Here is a 22,355-nt window from a genome sequence, read left to right on the forward strand (position 1 = left end):
GAAAGGCTGCAAGAGGGTAGTTGTTCTCAGGGTGGGAGGAGGGGTGGGCACAGGTAGAACTTCCTGCCCTGCCCTTGGACACCTGGAAAACCCACAGGTGGGTGGTTGGTGCTGCCACTGAAGGGTGGTAGAGGCTGGAGAGAGTGTGGAAACCACCACAGGCCCCTCAGGCTGCAACTTCAGCAGTGACTGTGAGGAAGCATGTCCCCACCTGTAGGGAGACAGGCAAGGTCTGTCACCCAAGCCGCATGGCTAAGGAAGCTGACTGCCAAAGCAACTCAGCTTGCAGAGGGCAGGTTAGTGTAGAAAACATGGGGGAATGGAGGGAAGCTGGTTCCCAGACTTTGGGATTTTGTGGACCAGGAAAATAAAAAACAGAATATAAGGAAGATTAGTAAAGAACTGCCTTTTCCTTTTTTTAAACTTTAGATTAGTAAAGAACTGCCTTTTCCTTTTTTTAAACTTTATAAAGTGGGGAGTTTTAAAAATACCATTTAGGGGCCTTCTCTGGTGGCTCAGTGGTAAAGAATCCACCTGCCAATGCAGGAGACATGGGTTTGATCCCTGATCTGGGAAGATCCCACATGCTGTGAAGCAACTAAGCCCGCCACAACCACTGAGCCCTCAAACTGCAACTGCTGAAGCCTGTGCCCTCTAAAGCCCATGCTCCACAACAAGAGAGGCCCGTGCACTGCAACTGGAGAGCAGCCCCTGTTCACCACAGCTAGAGAAAAACCTGCACAGCAGTGGGGGCCCAGCCCAGCCGTAACTAACTAAATAAAATGGAATAAAAACACCACTGAGGAGCACTATCATTTCCAAAAAGAGATTCTAACATGCCACCCCCAAGAAAAAAGAACAACAGTCTGAAAGAAATGTTTGCAGTCACTACAAAAATTCCTCATTTTTTGAGTTTTAGTGAGCAAGAATGTATATTTCTGTGCATACCAGCACAGGCCATGGTGTTCAGGAGCAATCAATCCAGGTGGACCTCCCCTCGTCTTGAGGACATTTACCCCTGAGAACCTCTCAACCTCTGTCCCTTACCAGCTGCCCTGACCTAAAGGACTCACACAGGCAGGAAAATCAAGTTGCAGCCCAATAGGCGCTGCGTGAGTTCTTTGACTCTCGGGGCTTGTTGAACATCTATCTCCTGCCTCCGCCTGCCGTCTGCCTGAGGGGTCCTGAACTGACGCTTCTCCTCCCTGCCTCCGCTTACAGATTAAAACTGAGGACCTCAGCGACTCCCTGCAGCAGACTCTCTCTCATCGACCATGCCACCTGAGTCAAGGACCTGCCATGATGCCCGGAAATCAAATGTCTGGGGTAAATGCCAGCTCAAGTCGGGGAGCCCTAATAGTCTCAGCGGGCCAGTGAGTTTCAGGCAAGCCTCCTGCAAAACACTTCACCTCTGGACCTGGCTCTCAGTGCCTCCAGATCAGGCCAAAGAATCCCCTGCAGGGAAACTTGGATGTCTGAGGTGGGGCTAGGGTCACCAGACAATCCTCAGAAAGATGAAGCCTGGCTACTTAGGCAAAGAGGGAGGTCTCCACCCCTCTGGGAGAAAAAGCAGCCTGTCTTGCCAAAATGACAGAGCTCACAGCTATAAGGCTGGGGTCTGCCAGCCATATTCAGTGGCGCCCCACGATGACAGCTATGGTTACAGAGCACTTCTGTCCTCAATAAGCCCATTCTTCTTCCTCAAGAGTTTGTCATGCTAGAAGGAATAAAGGGGCTCCTGAAATAGTAACGACAAATGTCTGAGAAGGCTGGATGTCCACAGGGTGAGTCCCTGATTTGATATGGATTCCCCCAGGGAAGAAGGAGCCGCCCCTTCCCTGGAACTATTTAAGGATAGAATGTGCGTTTATTCTTTCACTTCTTTTCAGCAAGGATTTACCAAGTCTTTTCTTTGTGCACAGACCTAAGCTCGGTCCTGTGGGGATCACAGACTCCCGCGGGTCCAGATTACAGAGGACTCCCAGGTCCCTGGATATTGGGACTGGTATTTCTCTTTGTGGGGGCTAATGGGAGGAACCCCAAGGGGAAATGGACTTTCTGTTTCATCAAAGAGTTTTTATTAAGAGCAAGTAATGGGCTTCTTCCTCCAGGAATGGTTTAGACCCTGGAAACGGCCAAGATGAAAATGGCTTTTAATATAATCAAATGGCATGAGATTAAAAAAAAAAATGTGTGTATTGCGTGTCATTTCTAGGGTAAACCTCTGAGAGATGGGTAATACCCACAGTCTGTGTCCTCGGGGCATTATCAGTCTAGCTGGGAGACAGTTCTGACACATACGAAAGTTAAATAACAAGGCAAGGTTAAGTAACAACAGGCTGCAAGGCATGGCTTGACTGAGGGCAGGCAGTGTATCAATAGCAACATTAACGGGGTAGCTGCTATGTGCCAAATACAGGGACGCACAGAGGCATAGGGCAAGTTCCCGGTGGATGCCCTTGGGACAGACAGGCAGCAGGTGGCTGGAGCCCACACTCTCCGCTTGTAAATTCTATGATGTCTGTGTCTCCCTGCATAGGACATGGCCTCCCTCCACCCACTCCAGCAGCTCGTGCTGGTTCCCGGACACCTACAGTCTGTTTCCCAGTTCCTGCTATCTCAGAGCCAGCCTGGGCAGCAAGGTGAGAACCCTGGGGGTTTTCTATATAGATAAGGGCGGTAAAGGGCTGCTCCTGCCTGCTGGGACCCAAGTGTGGGGTGTGGGTGACCAACTCATGTGGGTGTATGTGTGCTAAGTCACTTCAGTCATGTCCAACTCTTGGCATCCCTATGGAGAATCCATGGGATTCTCCAGGCAAGAATACTGGAGTGGGATGCAGTTTCCTTCTCCAGGGGAATCTTCCCCACCCAGGGGTCGAACCCGAGTCTCTTATGTCTCCTGCACAGGCAAGCGGGTTCTTTACCACTAGTGCTACGTTAGGGTTGATGGGTGATCGGCTCACCCTCTGGTTTTAAGAGCGGCTTATCCAGCTCAGGGCCTGAGGAAGGGACCTGGTTTTGCCCTTCAAGTTGAGAATCCTTCTCCTCTTCCTTCTCCCCTCTTCCTTAATTTCATGACCAGTTGAGACCGAAGGTAAAGGGTGGCAGAGCCGGGGCAGAGCAAGGAAGGAGGAGCTCTTTGGGAAACGCAGTCCCAGGTCCTTGGAAACCTCGCCAGGACTCAGGATGTGGAAACAGACGCCGGCTCTCGGGAAGCTGGAATTTCATTTGTGTGGGGCGGCAGCGCCACCCACAGGCTATGCAGAGCATTCTCGCGTTTCCTCCTACAGGGAAGTTCCTCGCAGAGAACTCGTTGGCAAGAGCAAGCAGATTAGAATATTCACAGTAATAACTAACATTTCTTGAGCTTGACATGCCAGGAGTTCTGTGGAGGGATTTTTCTGACATCTTTAAAAATAACCTCGAATGGTTAGGTGGTCCTATGAGGTCACCAGTGACCTACTAGAAAGTTCCGTAACAGTCTGTCAGAAACCCATTTTTGGGCGTTGCATGGTACTGCCTCGCCATCTCCCACCTCCACCAACTAGAGCTGAAAGTGATGAAGTCTAAGCTTCTCTCCACTGTTCAAATCCCAAAGAGAGGCTTTGGAGATCCAGAACCCGACGAAAACACAACCTTGCCTTCTGTCCTTAGCACCTGCCCCAGTGATAGGTATCCTTAGTTTTCAAGTCATCTCAGAGTGTTATGATGATGATGAATGAGGACATATGTGAATCTGTGAGTCTCTGCATTCACTAAACAGTATACATCCTATTCCTGGCATAGGAAAGGGAAGATAACAGTTAATTCTATTTCTTTTGAAAAATGGTGCTGTGAAACTGGCTCAGGCATATAACCAATGAGGCTAGTGTGTGACACAGAGGGGGAATACAGTTTAGTATTTGGAATCAGAAAAACTCATTGGTTTAAAAAAGTCACTTACTAGCTGGGTCTCCTTGAGAACCTTACCTGACCTCTCTGAGGTTCCATTTTCTCCTTCCTAAAAATGGAATCATAATAAAACTCTGCCTCACAAGGTTACTGAGAGCTATTTGAAATAATGCATGTGAGAGGGCTTTGTACATTTCAAAATGCAATGTAAATATCAGATCACTGTTAGTTCTCATGCCTCTGACTCTCAGTACAGGGTTCTTTATAGGAGCTTTCTTGCTTATGTATTTTTAAACTTTATTATTATTAAAAAAAACATTTTATTTTGTGTTGGGATATAACCAGTTAACAATGTTATGATGTTTCCAGTGAACAATGAAGGGACTCAGCCATACATACACAGGTATCCATTCTCCCCTGAACTCCCCTCTCATCCAGGCTGCCGCAAAACACTGAGCAGAGTACTCTGTGCTAGACAGTAGGTCCTTGTTAGGTATCCATTTTAAATACAGTGGTGTTTGCATGTCCACCCCAAACTCCCTAGCTGTCCCTTCCCGCTCATTATTCCTTCAGCAACCATAAGTTTGTTCTCTAAGCCACTGAGTCTCTTTCTGTTTTGTAAATAAGTTCATTTGTCTTGAGTAAATCACTTCTCCTCATATTCCATATATAAAGAATGTCATAGGATGTTTCTTCTCTATCTGACTTACTTCACTCAATATGAGCGTCTCTAGGCCCATCCATGTTGCTGCAAATTTGCCTGTGTATTTTATTTTTCTTGCCTATGTATTTTAATAAGGAAAAATTAAGCCTTCAGGGTCTCTGTTGTCCCTAATCTGTTCTGGGTCACTGATGTGTAGCAGCTCTTCATTCTGAAGAGTACAGTGGTCAGCCTCAGTAGATGCTACACATCAGTGACCCAGAACAGCTTAGGGACAACAGAGACCCCAAGGTTCTGCTCTGTGCTGAGTGCATGGGGTGGCCTGCCCCGTCACGTGCTTTGGTAGTCGGATGGCTCCATTCCCATAAGGAGAGTGACAGTTCCTGGCTGTGGCTCTTCTTAGAGGGAGGCCATTGTCATGACCACCAACCAGGCAGAGCGCTTCATGGACAGTTTTCCTGGAGCAAGAAGGAGGAAGCAGACCTCAGGCAGTGTGAACAAGCAGGTAGAGTCCATACCACCAGAGAGAGTTGCCAGAAGCTTGGCCTGGGCGCTTCCCTTCTCTCTCTTAGCCCTTCCTCCCAAGTGTACAACGTCTGGGTCCGGCCAAGAGGCTCTGGCACTTGTCTGCTGCCGTTTAGAGCTGTATTGCTCCGTTCCTTTGACCTGGCATCTTTGCAGATGTGGCTAGGCCTCTCTAGACATCCCAGCTACTTCTGCAGGCAAAACGAAAACCCTCAGCCCCAGCTTGAATTCTGAGTAGTCACCCCCCTCATTTCCTTCCCACCTTGGGTTTCTTCAGGCCCGGTTATCAGATCCCAGAGCTGGTTTCCTTGACCCTCCTCAGCCTTTGTACCACTCCAGGCAGGCAGGCAAGCAGAAGGACTGGTTTGGGGACTGCTGTTTACATCTGTTTATCCCTACGTCTGATTCACCTCCACCTGTGTGTGGCAATCCTGACAGTGCCCGTGGGGGCCTCTCCTCAGGGCTCCATGGGGGGTTGGGGGGATTAGGTAGCAGGAGGGTAGGGACAGTTATCGGGTAGAGCATATCTTTCAGCTGGCCTGGATTTTATGCGTTTGTTGCTTTGCTCTTCCCCTTTCACCCAGGTCTGCAGCCAAACCTTCTCCCCTTTCCGCAGCAACAGAGCTCGCTCCTCCTCCCGCAGACGGGGCCTGGCCTCACATCCCAGGTAAACATGCGTGTTCCTCCTGTCCCCTCTAGGAACTTCTCAGCTCTTGATGGAGTTACGCTCCCTGGTTTCTCCCTCTAGGGAGAGCGAATAGCAAGGGATTGTCCCCATTGACAAAGAGGAGGAAATTCAAGCCACAGTCAGAGGAAATGAGTGACCCAGTGTCACTTGTGGAGCCAGAATTAGAAGCCAGATATTCCAGCCCCTGGGCTAGCCTGCTCTGGATCCGTGCATTCCACTCCATCCCCGATCAGGCCCCTGCATCAGTCTTCTGCAGGGCTCAACTAACTTTCCAGGGACACTAAAGTTACTGCCAGCCCTCCTGGTACTCTCAAGTCCCAAGGGGGAGACCAGAGATCCACAGGCTTGATGTCAGGAGAACACCAAGACAAGGTCTCTCATCTCTGGGCCTCTCTTAAGAACCACTCTTTGAGGGACTTCCCTGGTGGTCCAGGGAACCACCACCAGGGAACTCTGCGCTTCCACTTCAGGGAGCACAGGTTCGATCCCTGGTCAGGAAACATTTCATGTGCCACGTGGCAGGGCCAAAAAAAATAAAAAAATTAAAAAAATAAATAAATATATATATATAAAACTGCTTTTCTAGATTGGCTTCTTAGTGGACAGGTGCCTAGGTTAGGAGGACTGAGGTCTGCAAGAGGGCCCTTTGTAGAGCTGCCCTGGCGCCCCACAGCACCTGTTTGCCAGTGAGAAAAAAAGGCACCACTTCCTCTGGCCAGAGGCAGCCTCACACCAGGGAATGTGGCTTGGCCAGAGCAGCTGGAGTTACATCAGAGCTGCCACCCCTCCCCCTCATTTAGCTGCCCCTGTGCAGTTAACCCCTGCACCACTGCATGAGATGGCTCTGCAGAATCCAACGTATACAAGAGCTGGGAATGACTGCAGAGATCCTAATCCCTTCTCTGTGCTAAGATCCCCGTGGATTGCCCCAAATGGCAACCCACTCCAGTACTCTTGCCTAGAAAATTCCATGGATGGAGGAGCCTGGTGGGCTACAGCCCATGGAGTCGCAAAGAGTCGACACGACTGGGCGACTTCACTTCACTTTACAGTGCGGGAGTCCACTGAACTTCTGGAAGAGCCGAGGGTGCCACCTAATGGCTAAGAGACACAAGGACACCAGTGTCCTAAACTCTCAGACCTCGTCCTTACTGCTAGCAGAATCTCATCACCACAGACTTAGATCTGGAATAAATCTTAGAGGGTTCTGAAGATCAACTCATATGACTTATAACACAAGAGCCAGGTGAGACCAGAAACAGAAAGACTGTTTGGAAGATTATTAAGATCATCCTGAGGCAGCAGTAAATAGACCTGCTTAGAGTGGTAGCAATAAGGGTAGAGGATGAGACGGTTAGATAGCGTCACTGACTCAACGGACATGAGTTTGAGCAAACTCCAAGAGACAGTGAAGGACAGGGAAGCCTGGTGTGCTGCAGCCCGTGGGGTCGAAGAGTCAGATATGACTTAGTAACTGAACAACAGCAACAAGTAAGGGCAGAAAGGAGGGGCTGACAGAGGATGTGGGGGAAGCTGACTCAGAGCAATTCTGCAGCTGATTGGATCTGAAGGTGGGCGATAGGCTTTGTCCTGAGGGTCTGCTCTGCACCACCCAGTCTCCCACTGAAAAGGTTCAAAGCCTAATGGTTTCAAATCATTTTGTTCTAAAAGAGCCTCCCTCGAGGAAAAGAGCCCTTGACTTTTCCCTGGTTACCACAAGTTTGCCTGTCTGAATGGGAGGCCTGAAGAAAAGAGTAAAGTTAACCCCAGTCTTGGAAAGGAGTAAACTGGGAAGGAAGAGAAAAGAGTGGACTTAGGCCACTTCATCCACTCGGGTAGCAGCGGCTGCCCTGGATACAAGCCCCTGAGGACCCCAAGCCTGGGCTCCATTCCTTTTTCATGGACGAGTTGGATTTACTCCTGACCCCAGTAGGCATAAATTGGATTCCAGGTATAAGAGTCTGTTCTATGAAAATAAACTAAAGAAAAGAACATCTCCTGGCAACATCCTTGATGAATGCGATCAAGGGGCACTTGGATGGTAGTGGAATATCTTTGATTTAAAAAAAAAGAAAAGCAGAAAGCAAAATATTCTCATGAAAGAAAATGATGGTTTAGAAAGTCAAATGGTGGTCTCGAGAGTTTGGAATTTTATGGAAATTCCATGAACATAATGAGTCTCAGATGCCCTCTGTTATCTTCAGTTAATGCCTGTTGAACACCTCAGTCACTTTGCTTTGCGGAAAAGAACAGACGAGACAGACAACCTTTCCCTTATCCCATTTTGAGATTTGTTTTGGGGATCTTTGTAGACAACCCTGCTAGCTCCTTTTATGGTGGAAAACTGAAAGGAGGAAGTTACCTGCTCAGAGTCAAACTGTGAGTCATAGGCTAAAACCCAGAAAGGCCGCCGCCCTGTCCCACACTCCTGCTGTTTCTGCGCCAGCTACTCCTGCTGGTCCCTTCATCTAGTTGTTTAGTCGCTAAGTCATGTCTGAGCGACCTCATGGACTGTAGCCCGCCAGGCTCCTCTGTCCGTGGGGTTTCCCAGGCAAGTATACTGGAGTGGGTTGCCATTTCCTTCTCTAGGGGATCTTCCCAACTCAGGGATCAAACCCACATCTCCTGCATTGGCAGGGATTCTTTACCACTGAGCCACCAGGGAAGCCCAGTCCCTTCCCAGAAACTCCAATTTCCACTTCCACAACACTGAAATAATAGGAATCTAACCTGTTAGCCTCTAAGCGGGCCTTTAGTGCAAAAAGCTCAGAGAATGCCATTTCATCTGTTGACTATTTGTGGGTGAGCTTGGTGTGTGTCTCCTCTTAGGCAGTTGGGCGCCCTGGGCTACCAGGATCTTCTTTAGAACCCCATCTGGAAGCATCTCAGCATCTCCCGGTGCCCAAGCATCTCCCCAGCGCTGGAGGAGCTGATGAGCCCAGTGACCTGGAGGAGCTGGAGAAGTTTGCCAAGACCTTTAAGCAGAGGCGCATTAAGCTGGGCTTCACACAGGTTTGGTTTGGGACTGGGGAGGTGGAAGAACTTGGGCTGAATAGAGACTGGACTTCCTAAGTGTAGGTTTAAGAGCACCTCAAACTCATGGTGTTTGGGACAAACCCACTGTGCCCCTGTGTCCCCTAACAATGGGGCACAGTTGCCATTGGTAGGGAAGCCGGGCCCCCTGCTGGTGGAGGGGGCGAGGAATGAGAGCCAGGCCAGGGGCAAGGCACAGACCACTCAGAGTCTAAGAAGAGAAGTAACCAGGTTTCCATCTTAGAGGAAGAAACCTGGAAGGGAGCCAGGGTGACGGGTGGGAGCGCGAAAGGTGTGGCGAGGAGCTAGGATGGTGGGGAAAGTGGACAAAGGGGAGAAGGGACCTGTCAGTCAAGTTCCTCCCTCTCCACCCCTACGTGCAGGGGGATGTGGGTCTGGCCATGGGAAAGCTGTATGGAAACGACTTCAGCCAGACAACTATCTCACGATTTGAGGCCCTCAATCTGAGCTTCAAGAACATGTGCAAGCTCAAGCCGCTGCTGGAGAAGTGGCTGAACGATGCAGGTAGGCCTTGGGGACATGACGACGGATGATGCCTTAGAGCAGTGGTCCCCAACCTTTTAGGCTCCAGGGACTGGTTTTCACAGAAGACAATATTTTCACAGACCCAGGGTTGCGGAGTGGTTTTGGCAAGATTCAAGCGCATTACATATATTGTGCACTTTATGTCTATTATGATTACATCAGCTCCACTTCAGATCATCAGGCATTAGATCCCAGAGGTGAGGGACCCCAGCCTTTGAAGGTCTGCAGAAAGGGGCTGGTGACTGGTCTAGGCTGGGGCTTTCAGTGGTCAACGCACAAGGCCCTTTCCTCTCCTCCTGAGTCTGGAACCAACAGAAAAATAGGACACTGGGGACAGGCTAATAGAGATGAAGATGTCAGCTTCATTATGGAAAAAGCCATGGAGGACATGGCTTTAGGTCTGTGGCCACAAAGACTTGCCCCATTTTATTCCCTACTCCAGACCTGCCTGGCCTCACCATAGGACTGCTCACCAGAGACAAAGGTGGGGTCTGCAGAGCAACACATCCAGACTACTGTCTGGACTGTGTCTAGAGCAGGGGGATAGGGAAGGGGGCTCTCCAGGGTCTCCTGGCTGGGAGGAGGAGGCAACAGGCACAACAGAAGATCTTTATCTGGCTAATTCTTGAGTAGGTTTTCAGAGGACAGCAAGTTACTGAAAGCTAGACTGGTTGGGAGAAGGAAATGGCAACCCACTCCAGTATTCTTGCCTGGAGAATCCCAGGGACAGAGGAGCCTGGTGGGCTGTCGTCTATGGGGTCGCACAGAGTCGGACATGACTGAAGCGACTTAGCAGCAGCAGCAGCAGACTGGTTGGGAAAGCGTTCCAGCAGGAGTGGGGTTTACAGGAGGATTCAGTCAGGCGTGGTGGCCATGGAGGCAATTCCAGGAGGCCCAGGGTATAAGCCAAGGGCAAAACACTTGGAATAATGAATGGAAGAGTTTGGTGTCAGGGAACAGCGTGGGACAGGGTTCTTAACCACAGCATTAGCAGCATCTTGGGACAGATAATACTTTTTCATGGAAGCTGTCCCATGAATTATAGGCTATTTAGCAGCATCCTTGGTCTCTGTACACTAGATGCCCACCCCCTGTTGTAACATCCAAAATGCCACGAGATAGTGCCAGATGTCCCTGGGGGAAGAATGGGGGTAGTACAGAGTCATCCCAGGGTGAGAACCACTGGTCTTGGTGGAGAGGGAGGAGCAGAGCCAGTGGTGGGGCTGGGCTCTAGTCTGCAGATAGTGTGGGTTCATGGTCACTACGGGCTTCCCTGGTGGCTCAGATGGTGAAGATTCTGCCTACAATGCAGGAGACCCGGGGTTGATCCCTGGGTCATGAAGATCCCTGGAGAAGGGAATGGCAACCCACTCCAGTATTCTTCCCTGGAGAATCCCATGGAGAGAGAAGCCTGGCAGGCTACAGTCCATGGTGTCACAAGGAGACAGACATGACTAAGTGACTAACACTTCACTTCCCAGTGGTTACTATGGAGAAAGAGGAGAGTGGGAGATGGGCAGCCAAGGGTGGGGCCCTCTCGGAAGTCCTTCCACACGGAAACAAGGGAGTGGGTAAGGAAGCGTCCCCACCAGGCTGTCCCTTTGGCAGGTTTGACTGGAGCGCTGGACTGAGATGACCAGAGAGAGAGTCTTAGGGTCTTTGGGAAAGGACCTTGCTGATCTCTTCTGGCGTGACTCCCGTCTGCGCCTGAATGCTTCCGGAGGGCCCTCCCAGTTGACCCCTCACACCACCTCAGCTGCAGCACTCATGCTGCAAAGGAAGTGGCCTCACACCAGCCTCCGGCCACCAAGGGCCATTGCTTTTAGCTCAAAACCCCAGTTCCCATTTCCCTCAGGATTCACACCCAGGCCTCCTTGTAAAAGACAGACCCGTGAGTGCCACTTGGAGCCCTGCCCTCACCCACTCACACCCACACATGCCGCTGATGTCTGGGTGTCCCTGAACCATGACCGCAAACACTGGAGGCACCGAGGTGGGAGGCGTGGAGGACCTTTGCCCAGAGCAGCGAGGAGAAGCAGGATTCTCTGGCTGTTCCTGCTCCCCTGCGGGGGGAGGGTCCACGGACCTGCTGGGAGAGGGTCATGGGACCTCAGGTCCAGGGAGACAGAGCCTGCACCGGCTGCCTTCCCCTCTCTGAGCCTCCTCTCCTCTCCCGCTCCACGCAGAATCCTCCCCGTCGGACCCCTCCATGAGCACCCCCAACTCTTACCCCGCCCTCAGCGAGGTGTTCGGGAGGAAGAGGAAGAAGCGGACCAGCATCGAGACCAACATCCGTCTGACTCTGGAGAAGAGATTTCAAGATGTGAGCAGATCCTTGGGGTGGGGGCAAGTGGGCTGACTTGCATGGGAGGGTGAGCATACACGCACAGGTCCTTCGACACCACCCCTGGGCCCTCCAACACCTGCCCTGGGAAAGGGTCAGAAAACAGAGACCTGCTCCTTCTCCAGGCGTTTGAGTAACAGGCTGGGTTCCAGAAACTTCCTCCCCTACAGACCCTGCTGGCTCTGACCTCTATTTGGTACCCATGATCCCTTGAGCTGAGAGATTTAGACTGGGATCTAGAATCCTAGTGGAGAGGATTGTATCTGTATCCAGTTGAGATAAAGGAAGCAAAGCCAGGTCATTGTGTATATATTCTTTACCTTCCTCACATTGCTTTGTATTTTTCAAATTATATACATAAAATAAATACTCATTGTAAAGAATTTGGAAAACACAGGGAAGTAGGAAAAAATTCACCACCAAATGTCATCTATGTATGTCCTTCTATTTCTTTCTTCTGCGTACACTTGCTTCTCTGGTGGCTCAGATGGTAAAGAATCTGCCTGCAATGCAGGAGACCTGGGTTCGATCCCTGGGTCAGGAAGATCCCCTGGAGAAGGAGATGACAACCCACTCCAGTATTGTTGCCTGGAGAATCCCATGGACAGAGGAGCCTGACAGGCGACAGTCAGGGAATTGTAAAGAATCGGACACGACTGAGCGACTAACACTTTCACTTCACATACACTTAAATACTTGTGATCATATTACATACACACATTGTTTTGAACTTGCAGCAAAAGTGTATTCTGGAGTCAATATGTGGAAGCTAATAATACCAGTTATGTGCCCCATGGGAGCCGGGGAAGAGAAGAGGGATAAACATGTGTGGCCTAAAGAGCCTTTAATCAGGGTCCCTTAGGGACCGGCCTCCAGAGTTTCCATCCACACCGCTCAGGTCCCTCAAGGATGTGCCTGTGGCCTAGTTCTGCCTTGCAGGCCCCGGGCCTCCAGGACTGCTGCCAGCCCAGCAGATTCCCCCGTGCATGTGACTGAGGACTTGATGGCTGCATCCTGCTGGCAGGATGATGAGAGCTGGCTTTTCCTTTTGCTGAAGTTTCTCAGAGCAGCAAGAGTAAGGGAAGCTGTAGAAAGGAGAGAAAGGGGGCTAAGATCAAAGATTGAGTTGAGGGTGGAAGTGGTCAAAACAAAGGAGTGATGGATATATATATATTTGAGTGTGTATACAAATGTATGGGCTTCCTGATGGCTCAGTGGGAAAGAATCCACCTGCCAACGCAGGAGGCACAGAGATGCAGGTTCAGTCCCCGGGTTGGGAAGATCCCATGGAGAAGGAAACGGTAACCCACTGCAGTACTCTTGCCTGGGAAATTCCATGGACAGAAGAGCCTGGCAGGCTACAGTCCATGGAGCCGCAAAGAGTCAGACACAACTTATCGACTAACACACACACACACACATACACACAGGCTTATCTCCTCTATAGTCTTGATGGGTCCACACGTTTTAACTAGCATTTCCTATTCTGAGGTAGGCAGGAAGAAACCAGCTGAGAGAAGGTTTCCTCAGATTATGAGGAAAGAGGGGAACATGGGTTCTGGGGATTCAGCCTGCCCCACCAAGCTCATTAGCTTCTTTATTCAGAACTTCTCCTGGAGAAGAAGTGAGAGGAGGGCCTCCACACTGTGTCAGGCCCTGCGCTTGGCAGTTGACACACATTTCCTCCTTCAGTCTCCACAATAATCCTATACAGTAGTCATTATTACTCTCCTTTCATAGATGGTAAGACTGAGGCTCAGAGAGGTTCAGAAAGTTTCCTGAGGCCACAGAGTAAGGGCTAAAACCACTATTCCATCTTAGGTCTGATTCTAAAGCTTTTGCTCCATCTATTATTCTGTCCTGCTTCCTGGAACATCTCTCCCCCACCTCCGATTCTTGGCCCTGTTCCCTTCTCCTCCTGATGACTCTGCCCCTTTGGTTTCTGTAGAACCCCAAACCCAGCTCTGAGGAGATCTCCATGATTGCAGAGCAGCTGTCCATGGAGAAGGAGGTGGTGAGGGTCTGGTTCTGCAACCGACGACAAAAGGAGAAGCGAATCAACTGCCCTGTGGCCACACCCATCAAATCACCCATGTACAGTTCCCGGCTGGTGAGTGGCCAGGAGCCAAACTGCCTGCCAAGCACTGGGGGAGATGAAGCCTGGAGGGCCAAGAATCTTCCCCATCCTAAGGAAGATGGGGGTGGGGGAGTATGGAGCAAATAAATAAGCAAAGAGATACTATATATCAAATATATATATACTATAAAGTAGAGTAAAGAAGAATAAGGAGATTGAATGCGATTGTAAGGAGCTGGTGTTTCAGTAGAGGGGTGAGAGAAGGCCTCTCTGATAAAGTGAGATTTTATCAGGGATCTAAGTATTGAAAGGGAATGAAATATAAATATCTGGAGGAAAGAGTTGTTCCAGGTAGCGGGACCAGAAAATGAGAAGGCCTGGCATGTTTGAGGAACAGCACGGAAGCCAGTGTCACCAGGGCAGAGCAAGGAAGGAGATGAGGAGCGGGAGATGAAGGCAGAGAAGTGACAGGAAGCCATTCACCAAGGAAAGGTCTCAGAGGCCATCAAAGGACCCTGGCCTTCATCTTAAGTGAAATAAGATACCACTAGAGAGCTGCCATGGGCTGCCATTTGGAGATTAATCTGTGTGGAAGCAGGATACCACCTGAGAGAGGTACAACAGTCAGGCTTCGAGGGGGGAAGCTCGGGCGAGGGTAGAGGGCATGGCGGGGGGAGATGTGGTTGGACTCTAAATGGATCTCCACCATGAAGCTGACAGTGTGTGCTGTTAGCTCAGACAGGAAGTATGAAAAATGAGGCCAAGATGACCTCAGCGGTTCTGACTTGAACAACAGACTGGAAGGTGTTGCCATTTTCTGAGATCATAAAGACTGTAGAGGAACAGGTTTGAAGGGTGGGGGGATGAGCGGAGAATTTAGAGCTGGTTATATTAAGGTAGACTTAACACCCTAGGCATCCAAGAGAAAGTGTCAAGTAGATGGTTATATCTAGGAATCTAGAGTGCAAGGGGAGAAGTCAGGGCTGGGAGAAGTTCAGGCAGACTGGGAGGCCTGGAGGGTAGAAAATATCTTCTCCATCCCTGGGACTGATGAAGGTTGAAGATTAAGGGAGGTGGGGATAATGGTGTTGTCCCCTTGTTTCTAGCACTCAAGGGTGGCTGAAATCCAGCCTCGTCCTGGCATATTTCATAAAGGCATACTATTGTTTATCCTTTTATCAAACATTGATCAACCATCTACTATGTATTGTTCTTTGTACCAAGTGCTGGGGATACACAAATAAATAATATTTGTCCCCTGTCCCAGAGGACCTCCCTGCCTAGCAGAGGAGACAGACAAATAAAAAATGACAAACACGATGGTTTCTCTCAGAGAATTTAGGAGCAGCGGCTCACAAAGCCTTGGGAGGTGGTGGTTAGGGAAAGCTTCCCTGAGGAGATAATTAATACCTGAACTGAGTCCAAAAAGACAAGAAGGAGTGAAGAGGCAAATAAGTGTGAAGGGGGTAGAGTTCCGGAGGAGAAAGTAGGAGAACCGTGGTGCAGTGGTGTGAAGCAGGGTGAAGAGGGCGCGTGCACAGAACAGCAGGTGGGTCCATGTGGAGGACCGTTGACAGATAAGACTGCATAGATCAGCAAGGGATTGTGGGCAGGGCTGAGGGAGGTGAGGGCTTGGGGACTTGCTGACGGATTTGAAGCAGGGCACTGGCATGATCATGATCACATTTGCTTTTTAGAACCATCACTCTGACTGCAGTCATAGAGGGTGGCTTGAGAGGCACCAGGTTTGGTTTCAGAGATGAGTTAGATGTGACTGCAGTTATCCAGTAAAGATATGATGAGGGCCGAAGCAAAGCCATTTGGTAAGAATGAGGGGGATGGGAGAGATTCAGGAGGTAATTAGAAGGTAGGATTATTAGCTCTTGGTTCATGACTTGAAAACTGGGTGGGGGCAGGGAGAACCGTAAAGGGAAGAGCGTACGCTGGGATGCCTCCCTGCATTCAGGCCGGACTGACAGGGTAGAAGTTGGTGCCGATGACAGAACAATTATACACAGGGGAGGAGCTGGCTTAGGAGTAGGAAAAAATATTTCAGTTCCTTTTTTTTTTTTTTTTTCATCTGGCTGTGCTGAGTCTTAGTTGTAGCATGTGGAATCTCGTTCCCTAACCAGAGGTCAAACCCTGGGCCCCTTGCGTTGGGAGCACAGAGTCTTAGCCACCGCATCTCCAGAGAAGTCCCGATTTTAGTTCTTTACACCATTATGATATACAGTAAGGCCTATGGGTCACCCAAGTAGGAAAGTCCCCGGGCACTTGGAATAATGGGTCTGGAGTTCAGAAGGAAAAGCCAGGATAGAGAAGTGAGCTGGGGAGTCATAAGCACACAGGTGGTGGTTGGAATCCTGGGTCAGGAGGGTCTCACCTGTGTAATTTGTACAGAAGAAGCAAAGGAGAAAATCAAAATCCCAACCCTGGGAAACACCAGCATTTGAGGGCTGGGCAAAGGAAGAGGACCAAGGGGAGAAAATGAGAAGGTGGAGCCAGAAAAGGCAAGAAATTGCAATGAAGTGGGTGAAGCAGCTGTAAGGAGCCCTGAAGGATAGCCATGGGAACACCAATGAAAGACCCCCAAATCAGGATGGGATGCAGGAGGGCTGACTCCCTAATTTGTTTGGAGAACAGGTTAGGAATTCATAAAAGAACAGCATAGCCAGCAGAAGGAATAGTCTGGGAGAGGCATCGAGTTCTGAAACAACATGATGCATCTGGGGAACCACAAGCTTTTTGTTCTGGCTGGAGCTAAGGGTTTAGGCCTAAGACAGGAGGTTGATGAGAGCTGGATCATGGTGGGCCATGGATGCTAAATTACCCTCGAAGCTATGAGGAGCCATTGACAATTTGGAGTTGGAGACAATATGATGTTCATTGACCATTCATTTCTTAAATATTTATTGAGCACACACCATCTATTTGGCACTGAGATGTGGCAGTGCACAGCATCATTATTGGTGATCTCTGCTTAGAGCCTAGCAAGGAAAACAGACATTAAACAAAATGCAATTTGTGATGAAGCCTTCAGAGAAGGCGTGTGGGTATTTGAGGGACCAAGCCTAGTCCAGGTGTCGGGGACTCCTCTTTGGAATGATGGTCACGTTGATGGCAGAATAAAGAGTAGATGCAATGGGGTAAAGGTCTGAGTTGGAGGTGGGGAAGGGGAGCAGGATGGCGGGGCGGAGGGAGTGTTGGGAAGAACATTCTCTGCAGAGGAAACAGTGTGTGCAGAGGCCCTGAGGCTGGGGTGGGCAGGGAGAGGAAGCACAGAAGGTTGGACTGGAACACAGGGAGGGAGACAGTATGTGAATGAGGGGGCTGGAGCAGTATGCGGGTTAGATCCTGTAGGGCACTGTAGGCCACGTGAAGGAAACCGAACCATGCCATGAGAGATTTGGAATCTTTAAAGATGGGGCTTTGTCTAGAATAGTTGGGAGGTAGCTATCACCTCAGTTCAATCCGAGCTGGGGACACCAACGTGGAGAAAAGAAGTGGGAGGCATGGAAGACCCGTAAAGGAGCATCCTGCCTTCTCATCGTGCATTGGATACTGAGCACCTGCCAAGTTCTGGGTGCTGCAGCAGACACTGAGGATCCAGCAGGGGACCACACAAGCATCACATTCCCCTCATGAAGGCTCCAGCCTAGTCAGGGAGAAAGATGTTAAATAAATAGTCACATTAATACTTGCGGTCAATGCTAAAGGAAAACAGTGCTGAATATTCATTGGAAGGACTGATGCTGAAGCTGCAATAATTTGACCACCTGATGCAAAGAACAGACTCCTTGGAAAAGACCCTGATGCTGGGAAAGGTTGAAGGCAGGAGGAGAAGCGGGTAGCTGAGGATGAGACGGTTGGATGGCATCACTGACTCAGTGGACATGAATTTGAGCAAACTCTAGGAGATAGTGAAGGACAGAGGAGCCTGGCATGCTACAGTCCATGGGGTCGCAAAGAGTCGGACGCAACTGAGCTCCTGAACAGCAACAACAATACTTGTGGCGTCCTGAAGGAAGAGTGTAGAGAAAACCCTCTAATCCGGTCTTCTCCTCGGGTCTCACTGGAACATTGTCCTTGGGACTGGGACATAGTTTCTTCTACTTCTGGTGTGATGTAATCTCCAAGGTATACTGTTAAGCAAAAAAAAAAAAAAAGAAGAAGAAGAAGAAGAAGAAGAAAGAAAGCAAAAAAGGCGAAATTATTCAGAGCAGTATGGGCAGAATGCTACTATTTATATAAAAAAAGGGAGAGCCATATCTCTGCTTGCACATGTATAGCCTGTCTCCAGATAGAAGAGAAGAAGCTGGTTGCAGTGACGAAATAATTATTTAAAAACAACAACAACAAATGGCTTGGGGTGTGGCAGCAAGGGGTGGGCAGAGGAAAAGAGGGAGGGAGATTACTGATAGCATCTCTCACCATGCTGCCCCACACCTGTCTCCACCCTTCATGGGCCCCCAGCCTACTAAAGAGGCTCCCTGTGGAAGGGCAGATCAATGAAAGCAGCAGAACCATTGCAGACTGATTAGGAAATGAGTACATGCTGCATCCTGTCGGCACGGGATGTTCCAAACTAGCGGAGGGCAGGGGTGCCCAGTCGCAGCTCCCTGTGCAGAACCTCCCTGCGAGGTCCTGGGTGGAGGCTGATCCGAGTGTCCCAGGACAGCATGAGAAGATGAAGGGGAAGGAAAAGTATGCCGAGTTCAGCTCCAATGAAGAGGTAAACAGCAGCTCAAGACACACGAGTTGACAGCTTCTGCAGGAGGGCAGGGAACTAACATTTAACAAGCCGGGTACTCTTTGCCAGGCATTGAGTTAGAAGCTTAATGGACATTATCTCATTAAACCTTAATTAAAAGAAAATATGAGGGAGGTGTTACTGCTGTTTTACGGATGAGAAAACCAAATCTCAGCTTAAGTAATGTGCCCCAGCTACACAGACAGTGGTGGAGCCAGGCCTCACTCCCATATCTGTTGGGCCCCCATGTCTATTTAGGATAATAATACTGAGGGTTGGGATTCCTGGACTGTGTGGGAAGGTTAAGCTACAGTATCTTAGGTCCCTTCCCAGCCCAGAGTTGATGATGCTGTGAGGTCTCCAGGGCAAGATGCAAAGCTTCAGAGACCTCACACAGTTCATCTCCTCCAGGGACCTCCAGAGAGTGGATGGTCCATTCACGCATCAAAATGCGAAGCCTGTGACAGGATGGTTAGGGCTGAGCTCTCCTGCCCAAGCAAGTGCAGGGGTCTTAAAAATAAAAAACAAGCATTTCCATTATTCTTTTTTTAATGTTTATATATTGGGCTGCATTAGATCTTAGTTACAGCATGCAGGATCTTCATTGATCATGTGGGATCTTTGAGGCAGTGTGAGGGCTCAGTAGGTGCATCACGTGAGCTTAGCTGCCCCATGGCATATCAGTTCCCCGACCAGGGATCAAACCTGCATCCCCTGCATTGGAAGGTGGATTCTTAACCACTGGACCCCCAGGGAAGTCCCCACAGGGGTCTTTTAAGAAGGAAGAAGAAGGGACTGGAAATAAAGCAGCCATCCCACAGTGTCAGCCACAGCAGCATCCTGGAGGCATGCTCCTCTCCTCACCAGGGCATCTGAGCAAGGCCTCTTTGGTCTGGTGGCCAAGCAGCCTTGCCAGGGGTCACACTGCAGAGAGGCCCTTGGCTAGGGGTCCGCAGGGAGAGGCAGGAGCAGGGCAGAGCTGGAGCTGGGTGGTGTACATGGTCCAGAGCCTTTCCTGTGACACAGAGCACAGGGCATCGGTTTGGGATTAGGAAACCATCTAGGAAGTGAAGCCCTAATCTCTGTGGAGTTTACGGCCCAGCACCCTGGGAGAAGATGGAGACGGAAGCGGAAGAGAATGTTTACAAGCTTCTCTCACCTTTCAGGTGTCTCCCTCTGGATCTCTGGGCCCCCTCTCTGTCCCTCCTGTCCACAGCACCATGCCTGGAACAGGTGAGCTCTAAAAATAAGGTCTACTAACATTCTTTTAGATAAGGGGATAACAGAACTGCAAGATATTGACCTAAGTCAGTTCAGTTCAGTTGCTCAGTCCGACTCTTTGCGACCCCATGGACTGCAGCATGCCAAGCTTCCCTGTCCATCACCAACTCCCGAAGCTTGCTCAAACTCATGTCCATCAAGTCAGTGATGCCATCCAACCATCTCATCCTCAGCATTCCCAAAATGTGTTTTAGAAGATGTTAACATTTTTTCTAGGAGGAAAAGTCTTCTGTAATCAAGTAAGTTTGGGGAATGCTGAGTAGGTATAGTTTGAACAAGTGTTTTTGTTTTAATTGTTGCACTTCTCAGCCCACTTTACCTACAAATGCCTTATACATAAAAATGAGCTGAACAGAAGGCAGGGGTTTCTAAACCAATTTTCTACAGAACTCTATTTTTCAAAAAGTATTTCAAAGAATTAGATAGGGTGACCACATGTCTGGATTTGCCCAGGACAGCCCCAGAATCTGATGGTCCCCTGTGCTGATCTCATTATCGATACTATTGCCTTCGACCCTTCAAATCATCTTAGCTTGGAGGATGAAATCTATGTCACCTTACCCACGGAATGTTGTTTGGGAAACCTGAATACAGGAGTTCAGTTTTATCCAGATTTGCCGTATTAGAGAGGTCACAAAGAAGTTTCAGGGAAATGAAGCAAGTTGCCACAGGCCACAGAGCTCTTTAGTGGATGGCTGGGACTCCTCCCATGCTCTTTCTGGAAGACCACGTACCATGTGGAGATGGGAACCCCAGAGAGGCTGGCCATCTTAATGTGCTCTCAGCTTCTCTTTTCCTCCCTGAGCATTCTTCTCTCCTCCTCGCTAACTTCCCTAATCTTCCGCTTCTCTTTCTCATCCTGCCCCTGGGTCCCAGGCTGGATATGCCCAGCCCAGGGTGTGCCCTTGGAATGGGAAGGTTTTGGCATCCACCCTCCCTGTGTTTGGCAAGTCTTGGACTTGTGGAACCAGCCATGCCACTCTCAGGGCCTGGGCCGGGGAGCAGTATGTATGATGAGGGCCCCTCTGGGGCCGGGTGTTGATGCTACCATGATAGGAGGTGGGCAGATGGGTGGAAGGGGGAGTGGAGTAGGGAGAGGGTGAGACCCCTTGGGGGATATGTGCCTGAAGGTCACGAGGTCCCTGGAGCCAGCCTCATTAATTCCCCCCTGTTTCTGCCTCTTCTTATGCTCAGTAACGTCATCCTGTTCCCCTGGGAACAACAGCAGGCCATCTTCTCCCGGCTCAGGACTCCAGGCCAGCAGCCCCACTGCATCTCAAAATAGCTCCAAAGCGGCCGTGAACTCCTCCTCCAGTTTTAACTCTTCAGGGTAAGGTGGAGGGAAGAGCACCAAGACACCTCCTCCAGGGCCAAGGGACATGTGAGAAGCTGCGTCTGGGGGTCAACACCTTGGGGAAGAAGGCTTGTCACGGGGGAGGCAGGGAGAGGGCAGGGTGCTGAGCCAGACTGGACTCTATCCCTTGGGAGTGGGATTTAAAAGAGAAGCCTCAGCCAGTCCTGGCAAAGAGCTGATGTCAACAAAGCCAAAATTTCCATCCTCACTGGGAGGGTGGAAATTTCCAAACACTCCTGTCGAAAAGGGCCAGGTCCTTCACTGGGCTTCGGAGAACTCCCCTTCACGCCAGTTCCAGCTGCAGTGGGGGCGTTCTGCCCCGAGCCTGAGCTTCCCTATGTAGCTGATGCCATGGGAGAGGGGAGGGGTGCTCCATCCTAACCTTGTGCTCCCACCCGGGATGCGATGACAGAAGCAGCCTCCAGAGCCTTGATGCAAAGATTCTCCTCTAGAAAGTGTTCCCAGAGTGGATGCCTCAAGAGGTTTCTTCCCCAGTACAGAACAAAACAAGAGATTGCAAGTCAGGCAATTAAAGACCTGAGCTTGTTTGAAGAAATGAACCTGTTTGTCCAAACCCAAACTGTTCGGCAAGGCAGCCAGCTCTTAAGGGCCAACTGTGGCATACCCCCAAAGCTAGGAGCTCCTCAACCACCCCCACCAAAAAGAAGAGAGGAAAACATATAATGGACATTAAAAAAAATTGTTCTGAGATAAAAATTCACATTCCATAAAATTTACCAATTCAGTGTACAAGTCAGTGCTTTTTAGTGTATTCACAGGATGGTGCAATTGTCGCCATATCTGATTCTAGAACACTTTCAGCACTCCTAGAAAAAAACCCTGTATGTACCTGCTAGTGCTCACTGCTCATTCCCCTTTCCTCATGGTTAGAAGCTGTCTGATTGACTCGTTCCTTCCTTCCTTCTAGATCTTGGTATCGATGGAGTCATCCCACGTACCTCCACTGAGACCAAAAAGTTTCTCCTCTGCCATCTGGCCCTGTATTCCCCACCAGAAGGAAGGGAATCATGCCTTCTCTGTATGGACAGATTACTTTCAGGAGAGAGTGGAAGAGGATGAACCCAAACTCTTGTCTTCTTCAGAGCCAGCGCCTCCAGAGATCTAAACTGTGATTGAACCGTGTGCTGACTCCTAGCGCTCTTGAAACGCACATCCCTCCTAGGAGTTGGTCATTTTTACCTTCC

General features: G+C 49.8%; 1 protein-coding gene across 1 annotated transcript in view; it reads left to right on the plus strand.

Moving 5' to 3' along the window:
* Window positions 1-22,118, plus strand: part of POU2F3 (POU class 2 homeobox 3) — an 85,044-nt gene extending 62,926 nt beyond the window's left edge. The window contains exons 4-14 of the mRNA XM_068988834.1: window positions 1,222-1,342; window positions 2,086-2,090; window positions 2,540-2,642; window positions 5,662-5,744; window positions 8,595-8,777; window positions 9,182-9,323; window positions 11,531-11,667; window positions 13,637-13,798; window positions 19,682-19,748; window positions 20,991-21,126; window positions 22,079-22,118. Coding sequence (XP_068844935.1) covers window positions 1,222-1,342; window positions 2,086-2,090; window positions 2,540-2,642; window positions 5,662-5,744; window positions 8,595-8,777; window positions 9,182-9,323; window positions 11,531-11,667; window positions 13,637-13,798; window positions 19,682-19,748; window positions 20,991-21,126; window positions 22,079-22,118 — 1,179 coding nt within the window. The remainder of the gene's footprint in view (window positions 1-1,221; window positions 1,343-2,085; window positions 2,091-2,539; window positions 2,643-5,661; window positions 5,745-8,594; window positions 8,778-9,181; window positions 9,324-11,530; window positions 11,668-13,636; window positions 13,799-19,681; window positions 19,749-20,990; window positions 21,127-22,078) is intronic.
* Window positions 22,119-22,355: the final 237 nt, after the last annotated feature.

Source organism: Capricornis sumatraensis, chromosome 16 (assembly GCF_032405125.1).
Source record: "Capricornis sumatraensis isolate serow.1 chromosome 16, serow.2, whole genome shotgun sequence".
In the NCBI taxonomy this organism is placed as follows: domain Eukaryota; kingdom Metazoa; phylum Chordata; class Mammalia; order Artiodactyla; family Bovidae; genus Capricornis; species Capricornis sumatraensis.